We start from the raw sequence: 21,408 nt of genomic DNA on the forward strand, positions 1-21,408 counted from the left end.
CTTTGTATTTATACGGGATGTTGTGGAAATGCAACAATAAATGCAAAAACACAACATTTATATTCACTTTTTAATTTATATTAAAAGTTTATTCATCTGAGTGTCTACTTCCGCATTACAATCCTGCTAATAGCGTCATAATTCTCTATACCAATAAGCTGTAAAATCGTCACTCACCAATAAGCTCATCTTAATCATAAATCAATAACCGCTGAGGTGGGCGGGGCGATACGTGTCGCTCCGCCCCAACGTGTCGCCCCGCCCCATCGTCCAGACTGCACTCTGGGATACTTGGATTTAGCAACCGAAAGAGCTTTCTGAAGCCAGTAGGGGGAGATGTGAACTTTATAGTTTTGATCCAAAATTTAATTTAATTTAATTTAATTTAATTTAATTTAATTTAATTTAATTTAATTTAATTTAATTTAATTTAATTTAATTTAATTTAATTTAATTTAATTATGTAGTGCAATTTAATAATAATAATAAAAATGTCCTTAAAGCGGTGCGCGCATGCGCGTCAGCTGATTCTAAGTTCACCTGTTTGAAAATGAAGCGCTTAAACGCACACGAGCGCGTGTCGCGCAGGTTAAACGCACGCGGTCTCTAGTGTTCTTGACTTCAGGCATTATGGTGGCGATTAGAGGTCTAAGCCAAAGCTTCTCTCGGCTGGCCAGAGGAGCATCCTTACATATAAAACTCAGCAAGAGTCGCGTGTTCAAGATGCGCTCGAGCTCGTACCAGGTGAGCGGATATGTGGATGAAAATTATTTTATTTTATAGAATGATGAACATCTATATGAATACACATTTGGTTACATATATCGTTAATATAAAATAATAAAAATAAATCTCTCTCTCTCTCTCTATATATATATGTATATTATATAATATATTTAGAATTTTTACATTTGTTGTTTCGTCTTTAATTTGTTTTTATTTATTGTCCATGTATATTTTAGCCGCACATTTCTCTAATGTTTTTTTTTTTGCTTTTTGTTTCTTATTAGTTGATACGGTTACATTTTTTTAAATTAAGACTGTTAATCCACTGATGAGGGACACAATATAAGCACGTTGGCACAATACATTTAACAAGCTGTTACATAAGTGAAGCAAGATTGTTACAGTTCATATAAAACTTCAGTTTTCTGACAACTTCTGATCTGACAGTAATCATTTGTACTCCATTATGTTTATAATTAATGATTATTTTTCACAGTAATCTGTGCTCTGATTCACTGCACGTGTGACACCACAGTATGACAAATGCTGTGAAAAATGTTGCTTAATTTCTCTCCACATGAACAGACGTGGACGTTTGTTGTGCAAGTCCATTGTGCAAGAAACTGGTTACTTTACTGCCTGTTTGAGTACATTTGTGGCCCCTAATGGTTTGAGGTCATCCACTGTGGTTGGTTATTTAATAATTATATTCGTCAGGTTTGTTTGAGTGCATAAGCGCAGGGGCAGGTGGGCCTTAGCACAGGTCTCATACCACACAAAGGGTTGCTTACAGTCGAAAGAGAGGTTTTGTCAGAGTAACCGCAGTTCCTCTTGCGGTGTGTTGCTATGGTAAGACTTCCCTTTGAAACAGGAAGTGACAAGAGCTGTAAGAAAGAGGGCTGGCAGGCAGCGTAGCTGTAGAGGGGAACAGTTTGGAGCGACGTACTCGGTGTCGTACCCTGATGTGGCCATGTCCAAGAAAATGAACACTCTGTCAGTGCCAGCGGGTCAGATGGTAAGTCTGGTTCAGGCCTGCTGGGGGGTTTTCTCCAGCTCAAGGATGAGGCTTCACTGATCGGTTCGGTTTAATGGGTGTGTGGTTGTGTGCATATGTTCAGAGTTGTTTCATGATCATTTAATATTTCATCTCAGCAATCATAAAAATGTATGAACTTTTACATGAACATCCGATGAACATTTATAATCCAGAAGGTGATGGATTTTGGTTTAAGGTGTTTAGTTGAGCATTTCAGGTGTTAGAAATCCGACTGTGGCACAGGGAGATAATTGAGCGGTTTGCTTTGAGGAGTCGTAAATTTGTTGCTACTGTTTCATGACCGGTGTTTTCTTCTGGCTGGCTTGTTTAACTAGTCTTGGTGCATTTTTCCATCCACAGTCAGTCAGAGAGGATTTTTCGTCATGTGTGTTTGATTTGAGGACAAAATTGTCCCCCAAAGTTAAGGTGAATCTGACAAAGCAGCTTTGGAGAAGTCTAGGGATGTCTTCAGGGGCAAAGATGATTCATAATTGGAACTAAGTCACTGGTTCAGTTCCGGGGGAATCTATGAATCAATAAGATGCATAGCTTGGATGCAATGTAAACGGCAACATGTCTGTGTGATGCGTACAAGTAAATATATTGCTAAAAATTCAGCAGTGTTTATTTTTAGGTAAAATTAATAGTTCATCCAAACATTAAAATATGCTGATAATGTAGTCATCCTCAGGCCATCCAAGATGTAGATGAGTTTGTTTCTTCAGGGGAACAGATTTGGAGAAATGTAGCATTACGGACTTGCTCACCAATGGATCCTCTGCAGTGAATGGGTGCCGTCAGAATGAGAGTCCAAACAGCTGATAAACACATCACAATAATGCACAAGAAATCCACATCACTCCAGTATATCAATGAACATGTTGTAAAGCAAAAAGCTGTGTGTTTGCAAGAAACAAATCCATCAAGATGTTTAACTTACAAAACAAACAAAAAATAAAAACAATTTTAACCAGTCCATAATCCAAGCTTTCTCCAATCAAAAGAAAATGCATTTCTGAGTGAACCATTCCTTTAAATCTGTAGGGTAATAATTAGAATTATATAATATAAAACTATATTTTTATATAACATTCTCCTGAAAATTCTCTGTAAGTCTTACAAAAATCCATTTTGGCAAAAGCTTTCAATTCCTTTTTTGTGATTTAAAAAAAAACAACAACAACAACAAAAAAAAGTCAATGTTATTGTTTGCAGTTATTGCAATTAGCTTGTATAAAAAAGCAATCCATGGTGTGTCTTCCTTTTAGATGTCTTGTCAAATTGTGTTAGAGAAGAAATGCGATTGCATGATGAGCCGCTGAGAAAATAAGCATTTTGCAATCAGGTTTTCACTTTGTTTCCATGGCAGTGCAACTTTCTATCACACAAACATGTTTTTGCCCAGTGGGTCAGTTGAAAGCTAACCTCACTAAATGTGACTGCTGCTTGAGTCGTGTCATGTCTCCTAATGAACTTTTTACTAACATCAAACACACCCATTTCCTGTTTGAGTGTACAGCTCAGGAAAAAAAAACCATGCAGCTGTTAGAATGTGATTTCCTGTGATACATTAATTCATGACTGTGATACAGGCCTCCATTGATTTCATGGTAGACTGATTGTGTTTGTTTGGTGTTGCAGACCCAGGCGGTTTCTGATGGGGGTGAGTGTTGTCTCTACTCTTCTTGTCAGTCTTGTGATCCGATCACAAGTGGGTCACCCACTGCATCATGTCAATCACGTAAACCGCTTTTTATGCATGTCTTACTCATCTCTAACTGTCATCTCCGTGCAGAGCTCAACTCCAAGTTACCCAGTCGTGGCAGCAGCTCCAGCCTATCAGAGAGCTCGAGCAGGACCGGTGGTCCTCAAGGGGCTGATGGTCCAGCCAGTCGGGTGGTCAGCTGGGCGGTGTGTTTCGAACACCTGCTTGAAGACCGTGTCGGTGTGCGATACTTCACCGTAAGATTCAGTGCTGCTTTTTATGAAGCCAATATTGGTTTGATTATCCATCATTATTTTTTTTTCTCAGAAAAATCATTGAATATCAAATATGACTTTGAGGAACGTTTATTGTTTATCTCTCATTCATCTGTGTATGACATTGCATTTTGTTTTGATCATCAAACTAAACATTTAAATATCTTCTTACGAAGACACATTATTGGAGATCTAGAGTGACCACTGATATTTCTATCATTTTATGTTTATACTGTTATAAAGATCTCATTGATTTACTTTACAAGCGATCAGAATTTATCTTACTTTTGCGACCTTTAAATATCAGCATCTGTTCCAAACTGCATAAATTTGATCAGTTTGGGCCTCTGTGGTTATTTTATTTTTTGAGTGGGAGCATTTAAAGATATACCACACCATAAGCAAGATTCATATCAGTGTTAGGGATTGTGAGTTAAACAAACCTCTTGTTTCTGCAAATTATATGAATGCTATTAGTTTTCAAGAGATATGGCTTTCGCATCTGATATAAAATTAAACCATTTGTTTTTTCCCCCCATGTTGTTGACAGTAGCATTAGATATAAGCATAATAAAATATGACCTCTTCACATCCAAGCAGTTGATCAGGATTTCAGGTTATTAAAACTAGTTTTATGTGTCAGCATGTAGCAAGCTGATGCACAAATGTCACTGCTCGTGATAAAAAGGAAGCACTCATTCATGGGTAAAAACACATAATTTACACCTAGGGCTTTTGTTAATTAAATGTGTGAATCATTGAAGTGTTGTGCTTTTCTTTCTTTCTTCCTGTCTCACAGGAGTTTCTCAAATCCGAGGTGAGTGCTGAGAATATTCTGTTCTACGAAGCCTGTGAAAAGTTCAAGAAAATCCCAGCCACTAGACTGGAAGAGGTATGCAAAGCACTTGTTTAACTTCTTGTAAACGAAAATCCAATGTAAAAATCTAATTAAAAAGAAGAAAATCTTATTTAAACCCATTTAAACAAAAAATCCCATTTAAATTAGAATTTTGGATTTCCGAAGATACATTATAACTTGAAATCAGCAGATTTTTCTGTATTATTTTTAAGTAAAACAGACGTTTTTTCTTAAAGCTACCGTGGGTTTAATGCCTTTCTCAAGGGCAGGATAGCAGCCCATGTGTCTCCATCAACATTGTAATCAATTGATGAAATGTAACAAAACTAGGATCTTGCACAATTAATGGGTTTTGAGCTGAGCTGAAAAACCCTTATAACAACATCCCAGTGATCTATTCACTAGAAATTCTAGTTTTGCTCATTGATTTGTGTTTGAGTGTTTACCATGTGCATCTGCACTTTTTCTTCTCTGTATGATCTGAATCTATGGTCATAACTAGCAGTTATCACCCTAAAACTCTCAAATGTCCCCCATCAGCTGAAGAAAGAGGCGCGTTCCATCTACGACAGTTTTCTTTCTGAGAGCTCTCTGCATGCGGTTAATATCGACGATACGGCCCAGATTGAAGAGAGTGCATTAGAGACGCCTACGCCCGACATGTTCAATAAAGCACAGGGACAGGTATGAGATGTGGGTGGTAAGATAAACTGTCAACGCCAGTACTGTACAGTACTGTATAATACTCATCATGATATACATGTCATGAAATATCATAAATATATATATAATAATTTTACTTTAATGAGCAAAAGGGATTGGATAATTAAAGTATAATGTAAAGCATTTTTTGTATAATAGGATAAAATTAAAACCAAAAGATCAGGTTATTCATAACAAATGAAGGTTTCATTGCAACCTCAGCTTTATAAGAGTTCTGACTACAAGTACCCAGAGGAAGTCTCATTATTAAAATGATTATTTTCCGTAGATCTTCAAGCTGATGAAAATGGACAGCTACACGAGGTTTGTCCGCTCTCCGCTCTACCAGAACTGCATGCTGTCTTGTGTGGAGGGTCGTCCTCTTCCCAGTGTTGGAACCCCGGAGCCCAGAAACAAAATGTCTAAAAAGAGTGCAACGCCACCTAATAACAGAAAGGTAACATTTAAAGTCAATTCAAGGCAAGTTTGGAATCAATGTTTTAGAGTCATTCCTGTGACACAAACAATAGTCCTCCTAACCCTATTCCTATCAAGTCAGGCTGTTTTTGCCACTTATTCTGACCAACCTCTGACCGGATGTTAACATCTGAAGTGACCATAAAAATTGAAACGAGGTCACTGTTATACACTAGTTCAGTCTGTCCAAACATAATAACTGATTATCTCAGACATGACTCTGAAATGTACAGTTCGGCTTTTAAAATTGATTTCCACACTTCCGTTCAAAAGTTTGAACCCTCCGCATTTTAAGTCTAAACTCTTTTGGCACTAATATCGCAATTATTTGATAAAAAAAAAAACTATTTAAAAATGTTCTATGTGAATGTATTGTAAAATGTCATTTATTTCTGTGCTTTTTAAAGCTGAATTTTCAGCATCATTACTCCAGTCTTCAGTGTCACATGATCCTTCAGAAATCAGCTTAATATGCTGATTTGCTGCTCAAGAAGGGTTTCTTATCAATGTTGAAAACATTGAATTATAATTTTTTTGATTGGTACAGCCTGTTTTACGTACCTTGCCAGTAAACTAATAGTGATTAACAACATGAATCACACAAATTTGTAATGCTTAAAGTTACATTAGTTGGAAATAGTTAAAATGGTTAGCAATAAAATGCGATAAACTTGGTCATCAAGAAATCCAGTTAACAGGAGGTGTTAATCTCAATTTGCCAATTAATCTACATGGAGAAGAGACTAAACCCCAAACATGTTCTATAAAATGCTAAATTTGTCTAATTTAGACTGTACTGAATATAAAGTTTTTTTTATGCATTTATTTTTGTCACCTTTGAATAATAAGAGTAGTTTTGGTCCACTGGCTTGTTGCTTCATAATGTCTTTATTGCAAAATATCTGTAGTGCTTTTTAGATCTTCAGTTGAGTTTCAGTTGATCTATTCTGACACTACTTGCATGTGCAGCGTGAATGCTGTTAATATGGGCTCTGAAATGAATCTGTGTAGCATAAAGTGCAAGTGTAAACTGTTTAAAATGGAATAATTGTGTGAGAAAGTGTTACCACTCCACCGTGGGAATTTGATGCTGTATCAGTGAGCTATCAGTCTGTGAACCACAGTGAAAAAAGTGCTTATACGTGTATAATTGTGTTTTTGGAGCAGAGTGTTGAGTTGAAAGTGCCCTCATCCGACAGCAAGACCAACAGGAAGAAGAGGTTAGAGAAGAGAGGCTCATGGGGAGGTACCATCTGACTCAGTGCTTCTTTATCTGTGTGCGGCATCTTTGTGGACGTGTCTGCAGTGCATGCCATCATCTCAAGAGTCGCTCTCATGAACATGCATATTTCATGTGACTAATGGTTAAAAGTTGTCCATAGTTAAAAGGCTTATGCAATGCTTTGCAAACGGTCATAATTTATATACAAATGATAATTTTCTACTCTGATTTAAACGCTTCATTTTAAGGGGCGTGTCTGCTGTGAGACTTCAATGAAAACGCACACTGCTGTGATTGGCTGATATTTTTGCATACAAAATGAGCATTACTATACATGACGAACTCTCTCTGAAACTTTCACTCTAACAGCCACCTACTGTGACAGTTTTGATCATAGCATTATATTTTGATCTATTCGCATCGCATATGCAACGCTGCGTTGTAGCCGAACATGGTCATGTCCCTATGATGATTGATAATCTCCTTAATGCAACATAATTACTACATAAATACTTTAATCATAACTAGCATAACGTAAATAATGTAAATAAGAGCAGAGTGTGAATTTGATTATAACAGGCGAAAATACAGAAATCAAATCACTGACAGACTTGCGTGCTCCACAGATTATAAAGAGAACAATCTTTAATCGCTTTCTGTATATAAAAATGATTGCAATATAGATAACAGATGGTTTTCATGCAACTAACAGGTATAGCAACAAAGTTAATTGTGTAGTTGCTGGCTTGAATCACTATTGCGTGAATGGCAAAATGTCTGTAAATATACATATTACACCAATCACAGCTCTTGGTGCTCGTGAAATATAGTACCAGATTTTTATATTGTTTCTTGAGTTTAATTTATAGCAATGGTTTTTAGACCAAAAAGAAGGGTGCAATCCAGCTGTTTGTTTTGCACCAGAAAGAAGGGCGTAGGGGAAAACCAGGTGTTTCAGAAGGGTAGAAACTAATGTCTTAAACTAGTTTTTTTTTTAGTTCTGAACATCCATGGAAACTTTCAAACTTTTTAATGTCTCTTTTGTTTGCATGCTTTTTCAGCCATGATTACACTAACAGTGTTTGTTTCTCAGCTGACCAGTCATATCAGCATGTGATGGTGTCTCGTAAAGAGTCTCAGATCTCAGTGAAGTCTAACAGCAGTCTGGAGTTGGTCTCTGGATTTGGGCGAGCTGAGGTATCTACATCAATCCAAATATTCCTCCAAATTAATGTTTTTACTTTTTCATGTGTGTAGGACCACAAAAATATAGCATTTTATTCAGTATTATGATGACATGTACTGCTGTTAAAATCATTGGGCTAGTAGTGTTAGAAAAAAAAAAAAGCTTCACAGCCTAAACACAAGCATGATTTGCTTTTGCTAGCTGTCCTTGTGGGGAAAACGTACGGTTTAACATACAAGAGTATTTAGTATGAAAATAATATACTTTTATCTCTTCTGGAGCTGCTTCAAACTGGCAAAATAGCTAAGAGTGGATTCCTTTTGTTTTTTGGACAAAAGCTTGAACACATCTCTGCAAACAAGATAATAGACATGAGCTAGAAGTCTCAGAAGTTAGTTTGATTTCATTTCAGCAGTTGCAAGATATGTTCGAATGAAAAATGGAAAAGCATTATGTTTTTAATAGTTTGTTCTGTCTCTGTCAGAACGGGCGCTGCAATGTGGCCATCTCTGATCCAGAAGCCTTGAGTTGTGGTTCTCCGACAGCCGATAAGTACTGCTGTGTCTACCTGCCGGACGGGACCGCCAGCCTGGCCCCTGCCAAACCCAGCGTGAGCCTCAGAGACATGCTGAGCAGCCTGTGTGAGAAGAGAGGCTTTCCTCTGAAAGATGTCATCATCTACCTACAAGGCAAAGATAAGGTCAGTCTGGCAACCTAAATGAGGGCAATGAGGTCTTCACAAATTTATCTTACCTGTGACTTCAGCTTTATGGCTCCACAAGATCTTTGACAACTGCAAGCATTGTCAAGTTGCATTTGATCTATACAATACAGATTGTTTTAAACTTTTAGCTTCCCAGTAAAAGCTCTTCAATTATGAATTTCAGCTTTAAATCAGCTGTGAAAAGCCAATAGTATCATTATTCAGCTCAAGTCAGATCAGTGTTTAGTTAGTTCAATAATAGTGCAAAATATTTTGACATTCAATCTCTGCATTATGTCTTTGTATACTATATCTATTATTTTAAATTCCATTGCTGCAAAAGCTCTGTTTAGTTTTGCAAGATTATTTTCTGCCCTCTCTCGATCTCTGAGAATTCAATTTAGAGTGGCATTAAAACATCCAGTTTATGACTTAATAATGTTAATGAACACCGCTCTGATTGGTTAAATGCTTTGCATGTGCAAATTGGATATTTATACATGGGTTGTTTTAGTATCGAGATGCTATTACTGGTTTATTATTATTTCAAGTTAGTTTTTATTTTTAGATTCGGTTTTTAATTGTTTATGCATGTATTTGGCGAATGGCCACAACTGAAACGTAAATTTACACCCCTTTTTGGCTGAAATGGAAAATTTACAAGTTTATTCTATTAAATATTAAATGTTTTACATATATTTGTCTTCTGAGCTTTTTAATGCACCAGTTTTAAGACTATATTATTGGTCTAAGTTTATTTTTTATTTTTTTTAACCATGATATTTGTGAGGATAATGAATGTTTGCTTCTCGACAGCCTCTTTCTCTGGATCAGGACAGCTCTCTGTTTGGAGATCAACAGCTCACTTTGGAGCTCAAAGTTACATTTGCGTGAGTCACACATATTGTACGCACACAGACCTTAGATAATCATAAACGCAATAGTTGAAAAAACCTTAAACATTAAAATAATACCCTTAACCTTTTAAGGATACACCAGCATCTTATCTAGCATCAGCTAACTGCAATACCCAAAATCTTCTTTAGACATTTATTTTATTTCTAGCATTTTTTTTTTTTATGGTTCTAGTTTTAGTTACCTGTAACCGCCGTGGTGCTCCGATATGTTGACAGGTTTGTTTGTGTGCAGGCTGTACATTGCGTTTGCAGAAAGAACGATAGGAATCATTGCAAAGTCGAGCAAGAATTTGGGCGATACACTTTCCACTGTCCTACAGAAATACCAAGTGCGACCTCAGGATGTGCAGGTTACTCTGGTGTGTAAACGCTTTATCCCACATGTCAAAAACTGATGTGTGAGGCAGTGAACAATGGGAGTTTTGTGAACACATAGAGCATTTGAAAGAAAACTTTTTTTCTTTTCTTTTCCCTTTCATTCCAGAGTGGCTCAAATGAACCTCTAAACATGAGCACAAACGTGTTTCGTCTTGCCAACAAAACACTGTGTTTGGACAAAGTTAAAGGTGCGTTAACAGTTTTCATTTTAAACTGATAAATTGTTGCACAATTTATATTGATCTACAAAATAAATGTGTTTGGTAATTTAATTATACTTAAGTAGAAAAACTTATTTTATAAATAAAAATAATACATCTAATTTAAATTTAAATAATTTTTATTTTTATTTATTTTTTTACTAATTTTATTAAAATTATATAATTGCACTCATCTATCATTCTAGTTTGTATATTTGTGTATGTGCATTACAGGTCAAAAGTTTAGACCCAGTACATTTTATTCCCTTAAATCTTTTGATCTGCTCAAATGGTTCAAAATACATTGTCTAATTTAAAAAATCTCTACAAAACTAAAATGGAAGCAAAAACAAATAAGTAGATAAGTTGGACAAGATAATGAAGAGAAAAAAAAACTGTAGACTGTTAAAAACATAAACTTGAGGTCTGTATTTTTGACACTTTAAATTCTGTCAAGCTAACACAATGAACTCGATTTCTTTTCTTTTCCACTTCTAGTATCTTCTTGCAGGATTTAAATCAATGTCTCTTGGTTTAGTTATGCAAACCGCTTGTGATATTCTCTCTGTCTCTCTCGTGTCAGTTTGCGTTAGGCTTATTGTACTTTCCCGTCACAGTGTTTTTGCCCCACTCAAATGAAACCTCCACCTCAGGGGTCATTGCAGGCTTTAAAGCAGCGTTTGAAAGCTCATTTTCTCGCTGTAGCTCTTCAGATGGAGCGGAGAGGGCTGAAGGGACCACCACATTACACCAGACCTTAAAAATAGGATTATGTGGGAGGTGTTAACTGACAGTCTTTCTTGTGATCTCATTTCCTCACTCCTCAGACTGTTTAATGACGTGTATCTCTGTGTTTTAGTTGGTTTGGAGACTCAAGCCGCTTTACCAACAGCCAAAGCAAATCCCAGACCCAGAAGAAACCAGGAAATGGATGGTAATGCAGAAGTCTTACATTTATGGTGTATATTAACATGCTAGTTATGCAACCTTCAACTGAAAGCCAAAGCCAGGAAATGCACATTATGTGATCTCATGTGCAAACTACCCTGTGTTTTCGAAAGAAATGCAGTGCTCATAATTTGTCCATCCATTATGAGGACTGAATCAATTTATTTTTACATTTAATTTGTTTTGAAAACATTATATTCCAATTGCACTTAAGTTATTTAATTTGTTTTATTATTAATTACATATTATTGCATACTGGTCAGTGTACTAATAGTATGCACTAAGCCATAGCTTGTGTTCTATTGAATATGACCGTATTTGTCTGACATATCAAAACTGTCGGGCTGTTTTCTTTCAGGTCTTGTTGAGCTGCTGTCCCGTGCACAGTGCAGTCGTGTGGAGGACCAGCGTGGTTTACTCACCAAAGAGCAGCTGGAGTTACCGCAGTTCCTGCAGCTGCCAGCAGGGAACGAGGAGCAGACTTCCTGCGACCAGACACAGGATTGTGCCCTTTGACCTGAGAACCATTCGAGCACTATTCAAGCAACTTAAGACTCAAATCAGTTAGCTGTATGGGAGACTGGAGGAGAGAAACTCTGAAAAGGTTACGCAAGTGTGTGTGTGTGTGTGTGTGTGTGAGAGAGAGAGAGAGAGAGAGTTGAGGTTTCTTAACCTTGAGAGTGATTGAGTAAAGTGTATATTTTGTAAATTACAGACACTGCCATGTAGAGCTCTTAGAAACGCTGCCTGTCAAATAATGCAAAATTATAGAAAGTTGCCTTTAAAAAAAAATCCAACTACATTTGCTTACTAAAACAATTGTATTTATTTTCATATCAGATTGTATGTGCAATATCAAGTGTGCTCTTATTTATCAGAACATATTTGGTATGGGAACTCATCTAGTATGACTTTATATTGAGTTTATTGTTTTTTTTTCTTTTGTTCACAGTGAATTTAGGGTCTGATTTAAAAAGGTTTTGTGTGAGCTGTTGTGTGAAACTGCACTGTGTTGCGTGTGATTTTAGGCACTTTGTTTCATTTGGTGAGACAATCTGATATGAAATGAGATAAGCAAGGTCATATTTAGTTTTGAAATAATTTATTTCAAATGTCCTAAATTAAATGTAATTTCCACTCGATGTTGTTCCAAAACTGTATGACCATGATCATTCATTTAAATTGTTTGTGTATTATTTGTCTAGTACTACTCTTTTGTGTAAAATGAAAGCATATATTGGACATTTACTTTAAATTTATAATTTTTTTCTCCCAATTCTCAGACAAACATCAGAATTATGAAATATAAACTCTGAATTATTAAATTTACATCTTGCTATTCTGAGTTTTTCAACATATTTGCCTGAATTTATTTTAATTTTTTTTTACAATCTCACAATTCAACTTGCAATTGCAAGTTTACATTTCACAGTTTTGCTCAGAATTGCGAATGCGAATTGCAAATCTGACTTTATATCTCGCAGTTGTGAGAAAAGTAAATGTTAAGAGTCCAGTTGCCTGAATCGGGAGTAAACCAGTGCCAAGCTACAGAATATTCCAGGTCTTCTCAAGTCATGCAGGCTTTCATGGTACTGTATGAGCAAAGAGCAGTGAGAACTTTCAAAATGTCTTCTTTCCTCCTACAAAACGTTATACAGGTTTAGAACGGTGTGAGGTTGAGTAAAAGATCACATTTCCTTTAAATGAATCTCTTCTCTGATATTGAGTCACGTACTGTCATTTCAACTAGAGCAATGAAGTCACTTATCAGTATTTTGCTGTTTTTCTCTAGTGTGTGTAGAATGTTTCACTTCCTCTCTGATATGGTTGTCTCAGATTCGTTTTGTCTGAAATGCAGGGGAGCATTACTGTGTTGTCATCAACTAAATGTAAAAAAAAAAAAAAAAAATGCCACAAAGTATTTTGTTTTGCTTTAGAACATTGATTTTTAAACCTGTGAATCCATTAGAATATATGAAGAGATTTTTAGGTGCACCTCTAGTTTTTCTCTTCCCTCTTTTCTGAAGCAACGCAGCATGGCCTCGTCCCCTTTGCTGCCTCTTCATGAGGGCGGGGTTTATCTGTGTTTGTGATGTCATGAACCCGGGAAGTAATTTTTGTAAACCAGTAAAATGCATTCAAAAGGTGCATACAATAATGTGTGTGTGTGTGTGTGTGTGTTTGTCACTCATTTGCTCCTGATTATTCGGCAAATATTTGTAAATAATTTTTGCGTCATTACACATTGTTTTAAATATTCTGGAGACTTAATTGTAACGTTTTAATCAGACATTGATTTGATTATTAAAAAGGTTGTTTGATGTCATTAAATATTGCCAAACATGGTCACCTTTTGTATGCATTTGACTGTTTCCAGCCCTTCATCTCTCTCTGTCTCACCTTCATCATTCTCTTACACTCATCCATAGTGTGTGTTCGTGACTGGACTGGTGGGTGTGTATGCTTGTCTGTGAAATTATGAATGGGATGCGCGCGCGTATGTGTGTGTGTGTGCATGTGTATGTGTGAGAGAGAGAGAGAGAGAGAGAGAGAGAGAGAGAAAGGGAGGGATGGAAAGACACTGCATCGTGAAAGGAGGATTCACTCCCTCGCTGCTCACCTTCACAGACAGACAGGAGAAGGGTAAGCCATCATCTATTTCCATTTGATCATCATCCATTATAATCAGACGATTAATAGTATGTTTTTATTGTATTTGTGTAAGTATTGTATGATGTGCCCCGTCTTGAACACCAGGATGTGTGTGTTATACTGGTGTATTTGTATGCAGCAGTTGTTCCAGAATCACTGAAAGGCGAATGGACTCAAACTGCGTCCTATTCTGATGATTTGTGTTTAGTAACCTGGACTAAAATGGTGTTCGTTTCCGGACATTCAGAGCCTTGGTTCTGATTTCATGATGTTAGACAGCAAATCTTGCTCTTTAGTGTCTATGGAAGAGGATAATGGGTCTATTTCTGTCCTCCCCACTGAATGGTTTCTTTTAAGAATTTATTAGGAACAACAAATGAAGGTGTTGGTGTGGTATTAAATATGTACTGCAGGTCTGACTCACAGAAATATCATGACAGTATGAGAATATGACTGACATGCCTGGAACTGATGTCCAAGAGATGCCTCACCCAAAAATGAAAATGTTCTTTTACTCAGAGATATTTTGAAGAATGTAGCTAACCAAACATTTGACTGTAGCCATTGACCATCATTTTTTTATACTATGGAAGTCAATGGCTATCATCAGCTGTTCTTCAAAATATCTTATTTTGTGTTCAGTATAGAAAGTTATATCAGATGTTTGATAGTTATATACCATGCTACAGTAAGATGCTTTACTATGGTAATACTACGGTATCTTTTGGTGTTCAAGTTTTGATGAATTCTTTAGACCTTATCTAACATAATACCGAGTCTAATGTGTTTAGGTCTAAATATTAAGTACAGAGATCCAAATTTGCATTATGACATTTTAAAGTTTATAATATAATTTTATTGTAGTATAGAGTATATTGTGTATATATAGAGTTTGAGTAGACATTTAGAATAATTATGAGTTACTATTGCTATAAAATTTGTAATTTGATTTATTTTATAAAATAATTTGTAATGTGTATATAATTGCATACATTAACATATAATAACAATTATATAAATTATAAATCTATATTCTATAGTTTATGCAATATATATAACATGTCAAGTTATGGTTTAAGTATTTCAGATTATTATTAATACAAATTGTTATAGTGTGTGTGTGTGTATGTGTGTGTATATATATATAGAGAGAGAGAGAGAGAGAGAGAGAGAGAGAGAGCATATGCAATACAATACAATTAGAGTGAAGACTTTAATCGTTGTTGTTATTATTAATGTTATAGAATTAGTTTATTAATTTAAATGCTTTTGAGGATCTCTTGTACAACCCCCAGCCTGAGAACCAATGCAATAACACTTAAAAATCTGTTGGTTGCTTTAATACAGGCATACACTGTATTTTCTTTGAGCACAAACATGTATAAACAATGCTTAGTATTGTTGCCCAGTTTGTGTGGAATACTGTGTAATCAGAATAAGAAACCGAAAAAACACAAAAGTCTGTGCAAGTCAAAACATCTCCAGGGCCCCAAAAAACCCCTCAGACCCCAAGAGGGTTAAAATAACACTTTGGCAACCACCTTGAACACACTACAAACCACAGCAGCCTCTTGAAAAGCTTTCCCACCACACTCTTCTGTCCTAGAGAGCTAAAAGGACAATGTTGTGTATGGCTCACAGAACAATAGAATCATGAAGATCATCGGATATCATTTAGAGATCCGCTCATCTGAGCGTGTGTGTGTGTGTGTCACTATATCGTGGTCTCTCTGGCTCAGAAACGTCACCTTTAGTGTCGTTGACTCACTGGTGTGGATGAATCGATAGGAAGTGTGTCTTCCTCCTCTCGAGTCACAGAGCTCTTCACAGTGACACCAGAACATCGAGAGTTTAACCTCTCACACACACTCATTGCTTTCACTTGAACTTCTCACATGCACACTGTCCTCAGAGGATGCCTGTTCATCACTGCTCAACAGGCGGTGGATTGTGAGGCCTTAATTGAACAGCTAACTCGAAAAAAATTCTATAATTTTAATCTGTATTATTTCAACCCAGGGCTTTCTGGTTACAAATTTCTGGCATGAATTGTAAAAAGTAGATATTTAATTGCATGTCAGAGCTGCTTTTGTACCATGCAGTATTCATACTGTCATGCAAAAGTAGCATAAAAGTAAATGCATATGACTTGTGTAGTAAGTATTTATACATCAACATAATATTCAAGACATGGCTGGTGTGACCAAAGCAATTTTGCTTCTTATTATCAAAACTTTTAAAGTGAACTCCTTCTAAATGCCCTGTTTGCATCCATTTGAATCAGATTACTTTTTTTTTTTTTAACAATTGAAGAACAAGTCAAAATTATTTTGTGCTATCACTGACATTTATACCCAAAAAACTGTACAGTATCATATTTGATATGTATAAGGCCTCTTAATTATGAATTTGATAAAAGCTTTGCTTAAAATCCTTCAATTCTCTTTACTGAAGTAAACATAAGAATAATTTGATTGTTGGTAAGATTTGACAACTGTTTTTACTTGATTATCCAGACATCATTTTTTGGAAAAATCATGCTCAAATGTATAATATTAACGTTCCTTTTGAGGAATGTTTATTTGTTCATCTCTCAATATTATAATATTATAATATTATAAAGTCACTGCATTACAAACGTCAGAATTTCCTGGTACTTTTATCAGCATCCGCACCAAAAATGCATATTTTTGCTCCGTTTGGACCTCTGAATAAAATTGAGTTTTTCTTTTTTTTTTCTCATGAGCTCTATATTCTCCGTGTCATACTTCGAGCCATAAAAGCCTGATGTATTGTGAATACTCCACAAAAACACATGCACACTTTTCTATATATAAAGGTTTAAAAAACTGTTCTATAAAAAAAAAAAAAAAAAATACACAAATTATTTCAGGTATTAGAGGGTTAACTTTTGAGCGTAGATTGTTTCTCTTTAGACACTGGTCAGTGTGCTGTAGTGCCCTCTAGTGTTAGTGAGACGCAACACACTTCCTCTCCACAGGCTGTGTATAACAACCGATGAATGCTTGAATCTGATTGGCTGACGAACGTTCTGAGGTGTGCAATTATTTTCAGGGAAACACACGGCGAACGTAGTTCCAGACATATGGAAGCATATGGGTAGCAATATTCAATTTGGACATTCAATTTACATTTTCCAATACAATTTTGCAACGTTTGGTGCAAAATGAAAATTAAGTTACATAATTTTCATTTGCCATTTCATACACTAGTTTTACTATGTAAAATTAATACCAATTTTAACGCTTTATAAGTTGCAAAATTAAAATAAAAATGTATCACAGAAATGATTAGATATGTATAACATGTTCAAGCTAAAACTGTGGCAAAATGATCATTCAAATGCTATTTTTCTTAATTGCATTAACACTCACAGTCAAGACACTTACGATTGCATTTTCATTCCATGTCCTGCAATGAATGTACGATCACGTATCAGCCCCCTCGCGCCATGTCACAAGGTGGGTAATGTAATGTCTGAAGCCACCGTTCACTTTTAATTAGCATAATATTCAAATCAGATGTAGCTATCATTTATTTATAAATATAAATAAATATAAATATAATTCAAAATAAATATAAATATAGCATAACATGATCGGCTCGGAATGAATTTTCAAAGTGCACATTTAATTTTGCTACATCAATTGCGGGAAATTGAATGAAAATGCAATCGGAAGTGTTTTGACTGAGTCTAAATGCATTTAAGAAAAATAGCATTTGAACATGTTTATACAAATCTAATCATTTCTGTAATACATTTTCATTTTAATTTTGCAACTTGTAAAGCATTAAAATTATGATTCATTTTACATATTAAAACTAGTGTATGAAATGGAAAATTAAAATGATGTAATTTAATTTTCATTTTGCAGCTAACGTTGCACAAATGTATTGGAAAATGTAAATGTAAATACAGAAATGCATTGCCATTTTACATATTGCATTGTCATTTTGCATATTACATTCCAAATTGAATATTGCTACACATATGCTTCCATACAGGCAGCTCTCTTGACCGCATTACAGTTCCATATCACTTTGCATCATTAATAGTAATAACGAGTAATGACGATTTGATTAAATTAAAATTAAAGCCTACACATGACATTTATCAATAGCGAGGTAATAACAGTGCTGTTTAGAAATGCACAGAGGTAACCCAATTCACACAATTGCTCTATCTCTCTTTTTTCCTCTCTCTCTCTCTCTCTTTCTCCTTTCCAATAACTTCATTAATAACTGCACTAGAATGCTATCAACGGCTCAAGTCTCCATTACCAGCTTTAAAATTACGTTTTTTAGAAAAAAGAGGCATTCGATGAGATGCGGAAGAAAAAATCCTACTCACAATAACGATTTAAGTACAAAAATTGGAGGAATCCCTTTAGCTATATCTGTTTGATGTCTTCAGGTGTGGTAACCGTAGTATAAGCGGAATAATTGACGACGGGCCGTTGAATTATTACAAAAATAATGCACACCCGAGGTGGTGATGCAGTCACTATTATTCGTGTATAATAATCGTTCCATTCTCTTTTGTCTGACAGGCGGCTGCGCGGCTGGATCATATAGTGCTTGAGGAGACACTCACGACTAAATCATGGATCAGAAGGTGTGTAAAACCTGCCGAGCTGACAGAAAATGGCTCTTTTGCTGAGTGCTCATTTTACTGTGCTGAACCTCTCTCTCTCTCTGTATGCCTCTGTATGCCTCTCTCTCTCTCTCTCTCTCTGTATCTTTGCAGTCCACTTCCCCCCAGAGACATGCGGTGAAAAGCAGGTCGAAGTCTACAGAGGAAGTCCAGCAAGCGAAAAAGGTTAATTGATAGTTGTGTCAATATATTGTGTGTGTTTGTGTCATTGGTAACAGTATCTATTGCTTCCTTGAGTTCTGAGGATCATTTACACCTAAGTCCAGAAAGAATGCACAGGACCACTGTGCAATGCATTTCCTAAACATTGTTGGGATAACTACTGGTAGAGCATTGCGTTAGCACGGCAAGGTTGTGGGTTTGATTCTCAGGGAACACATGTTAGGTAAACACTGTTCGCCTGATGCACTGTAAGACGCTTTGGATAAAGGCATCTGCTAAATGCATTAATTTAATTTAATTAACTACAGTATCTTTTGATTAATGTTAGGCCTTCCACATCCCTCAGAAATCACTGCCTGGAGGGTCAGAGTTGGAAAAGGTGAAGGTGAGTGTTGAACCTGGTGTTTGTCATTACCAAATATTACTACAATGATAGAAAAACCTGGAGAATAAAACAAAAAACAAAAAACTTAATGGATGGAGAAATAAATGCCTCTGACTAGAAAAAAAGCCATTTATTTATTTGAAAAATAAATATTTTACGTAGGCATTTGACAAATGTTAATAGATACATTGCAATTTAAATTAAATAAAGAACAATAAATATTAATAAATAAGTAATATTTTCCCCAATATTTCATTTATTTTTTAATGCATTTACTTATATTGTCAGTAAATAAGTAAATACTTCTAAATTACCCATTTACTTCCATTATAAATGCTTGTTTTGCATACAAAGTATAAAGAGTCCTTAAAGAATTACAATTATTTTCTGTGGTAATTGGTCATTTTTGTTGAAATAGGGATTATAGATCTATTTAATGTGCTTTTTTTAGGGAAAAAAAAACACATGCATCTGTCAAGTTGGAAAGTTTGGGCTTTTTGGTACTTTGTCTATTTGTGTTAATAGATTCCAGTTACAGGAAACAATTTTAAAGGATGTTCTTCCTCTTACACTGAGCCATAAATCTCCACTTCATTAGTACACACGCCATTTTTGTACTAAATATTTATACAAATTAGTGCATATTTAATTAAATAATGTATCATTTGCATATTTATACCTAACAGTTTAGAAGACTTGTAATACAAAAATGGTTGCAGTTATCAGTGTAATCATTTAACTGGGTAAGTATGGTGATAACTATTATTTATTTTATATATATATAGCCTATTCACCTGCAGAGTCCTGCCTTAAAGGCTGTTTCATTAGATTGGTTTCATGATCTATCATGACCTAGCTTTTTTTTTTTTTTTAAGATTTTATATAGAACAGATTAATTTAATATATCCAACATAATCTAAAACTGTTCATTTATCTCTTGGTTTTGTATGTTTCAGGAGGGACCAGAAGAAAATGTGACTCCAGCATCATCCACAGAAGAGCTAAAGTGATGCTGCCATTAATCTGTGTTTCTCTCACGCACATAAGGTTTTAAAAACAAGGTTTGGTATAGTACAGTTAAAGCATTAGCTCCTTTTTTTTGTTGGATTTTCAGTACAGCTCAACACACGCACAATTATGAAACCTGTCGATCTGCAGCACGTTCAGTCTTCATGTCTGTACACTGACAGTAAAGATATAAACACCTCATTATATTTTCTGCACAGCCAATAAGTGCTGCTGTTAATGTGTACATTATTAATTAACATATTAATGTTTTGGTTGTCTGACATCATAAATCTACAGAGCCCCTAAAGGTTCATTGTGATGGAAAAATATGAGATGAAAGAATTCAATGCTTTTCTTACTGAATGCTTATGCATTTTGCATCAAAGGTTATTGGAAGCAAAGTTAGTGAGAAAACAGTTTCTTGAGGGAATGTAAAAGTTTTACAGTAAATGCACATTTTTCCTCACATCTACTTTTGTTTTCAAGCCATCTTGTCTTTTTCGGGGCTCAGTAGAATCCCTCAGAAATCAAAATGAGTCATTTTTTCAATTTAGTTTATTTTGTGACAGTTTCAGTGTATTGTTTTCTAAGAACGCTTGATGCTGGCTTGTTTCTACAGTCTGATATGTCTGTTGAATGTTTTTCACTCCACACTAGCTCTCTCATGTATTTGGGCTCCTGTAAGTCAAATAGTGTCAGCCGCTCATTCGTTGACTTATTTATTGGCATCAGCTGAACAGAGCTGACATACAGTATGAGTCAGCTGAAGATGTTGTGTAAGTGTTTACAGTATCCATAAGTTAAACAGTTTGTGCTAATAAAGTTTTAACCACTCATCATGCTAAAGTTCAGTGACTGAGTCGTCCTCACAGCATCTCACACCTGTAAACAAGTTTCATGAAATCTGTGCTGTCTCTATAGTGCAAGCAATTTCTGACCAAAGTAAAATTATACCACCAAGTGTTAAGACAAGATGCATTTCAGTACACCCCTCCACCCCCACAAAAAACAAACAAACAAGAAAACAAATTGCTGAAATGTACTTCTCAGGTCATCCAGGATGTATCACTTGCTCACCAATGGATCCTCTGCAGTGAATGGGTGCCATCAGAATGAGAGTCTAGACAGCTGATAAAAACATCATAATAATCTACAAGTAATTCACACCACTCCAGTCCATCAGTTAATGTCT

The 21,408-nt window shown here is 35.6% G+C and overlaps 1 protein-coding gene and 1 long non-coding RNA gene across 3 annotated transcripts; both read left to right on the forward strand.

Moving 5' to 3' along the window:
- The first annotated feature begins 1,557 nt into the window (after window positions 1-1,557).
- rgs14a (regulator of G protein signaling 14a) lies at window positions 1,558-12,676 on the forward strand. The gene is given in 15 exon segments (XM_052574889.1): window positions 1,558-1,605; window positions 1,607-1,741; window positions 3,404-3,425; window positions 3,558-3,724; window positions 4,542-4,634; window positions 5,142-5,285; window positions 5,593-5,760; window positions 6,948-7,026; window positions 8,096-8,199; window positions 8,673-8,888; window positions 9,708-9,781; window positions 10,041-10,167; window positions 10,293-10,374; window positions 11,246-11,320; window positions 11,693-12,676. Coding segments are annotated over 15 exon segments (1,677 nt in total). The 5' UTR covers window positions 1,558-1,572; the 3' UTR covers window positions 11,851-12,676.
- A 1,189-nt stretch (window positions 12,677-13,865) lies between these two features.
- Window positions 13,866-21,067, forward strand: LOC127971827 (uncharacterized). 2 transcript variants are annotated; one of them, XR_008156929.1, is made up of 6 exons: window positions 13,866-13,977; window positions 18,558-18,622; window positions 18,755-18,826; window positions 19,152-19,208; window positions 20,165-20,397; window positions 20,786-21,067. It is a non-coding gene; the product is annotated as an uncharacterized LOC127971827 (long non-coding RNA). The 2 variants fall into 2 exon arrangements; XR_008156928.1 differs by having other exon boundaries at window positions 20,165-21,067.
- Window positions 21,068-21,408: the final 341 nt, after the last annotated feature.

Source organism: Carassius gibelio, chromosome B14, assembly GCF_023724105.1.
Source record: "Carassius gibelio isolate Cgi1373 ecotype wild population from Czech Republic chromosome B14, carGib1.2-hapl.c, whole genome shotgun sequence".
Classification (NCBI taxonomy): Eukaryota; Metazoa; Chordata; class Actinopteri; order Cypriniformes; family Cyprinidae; genus Carassius; species Carassius gibelio.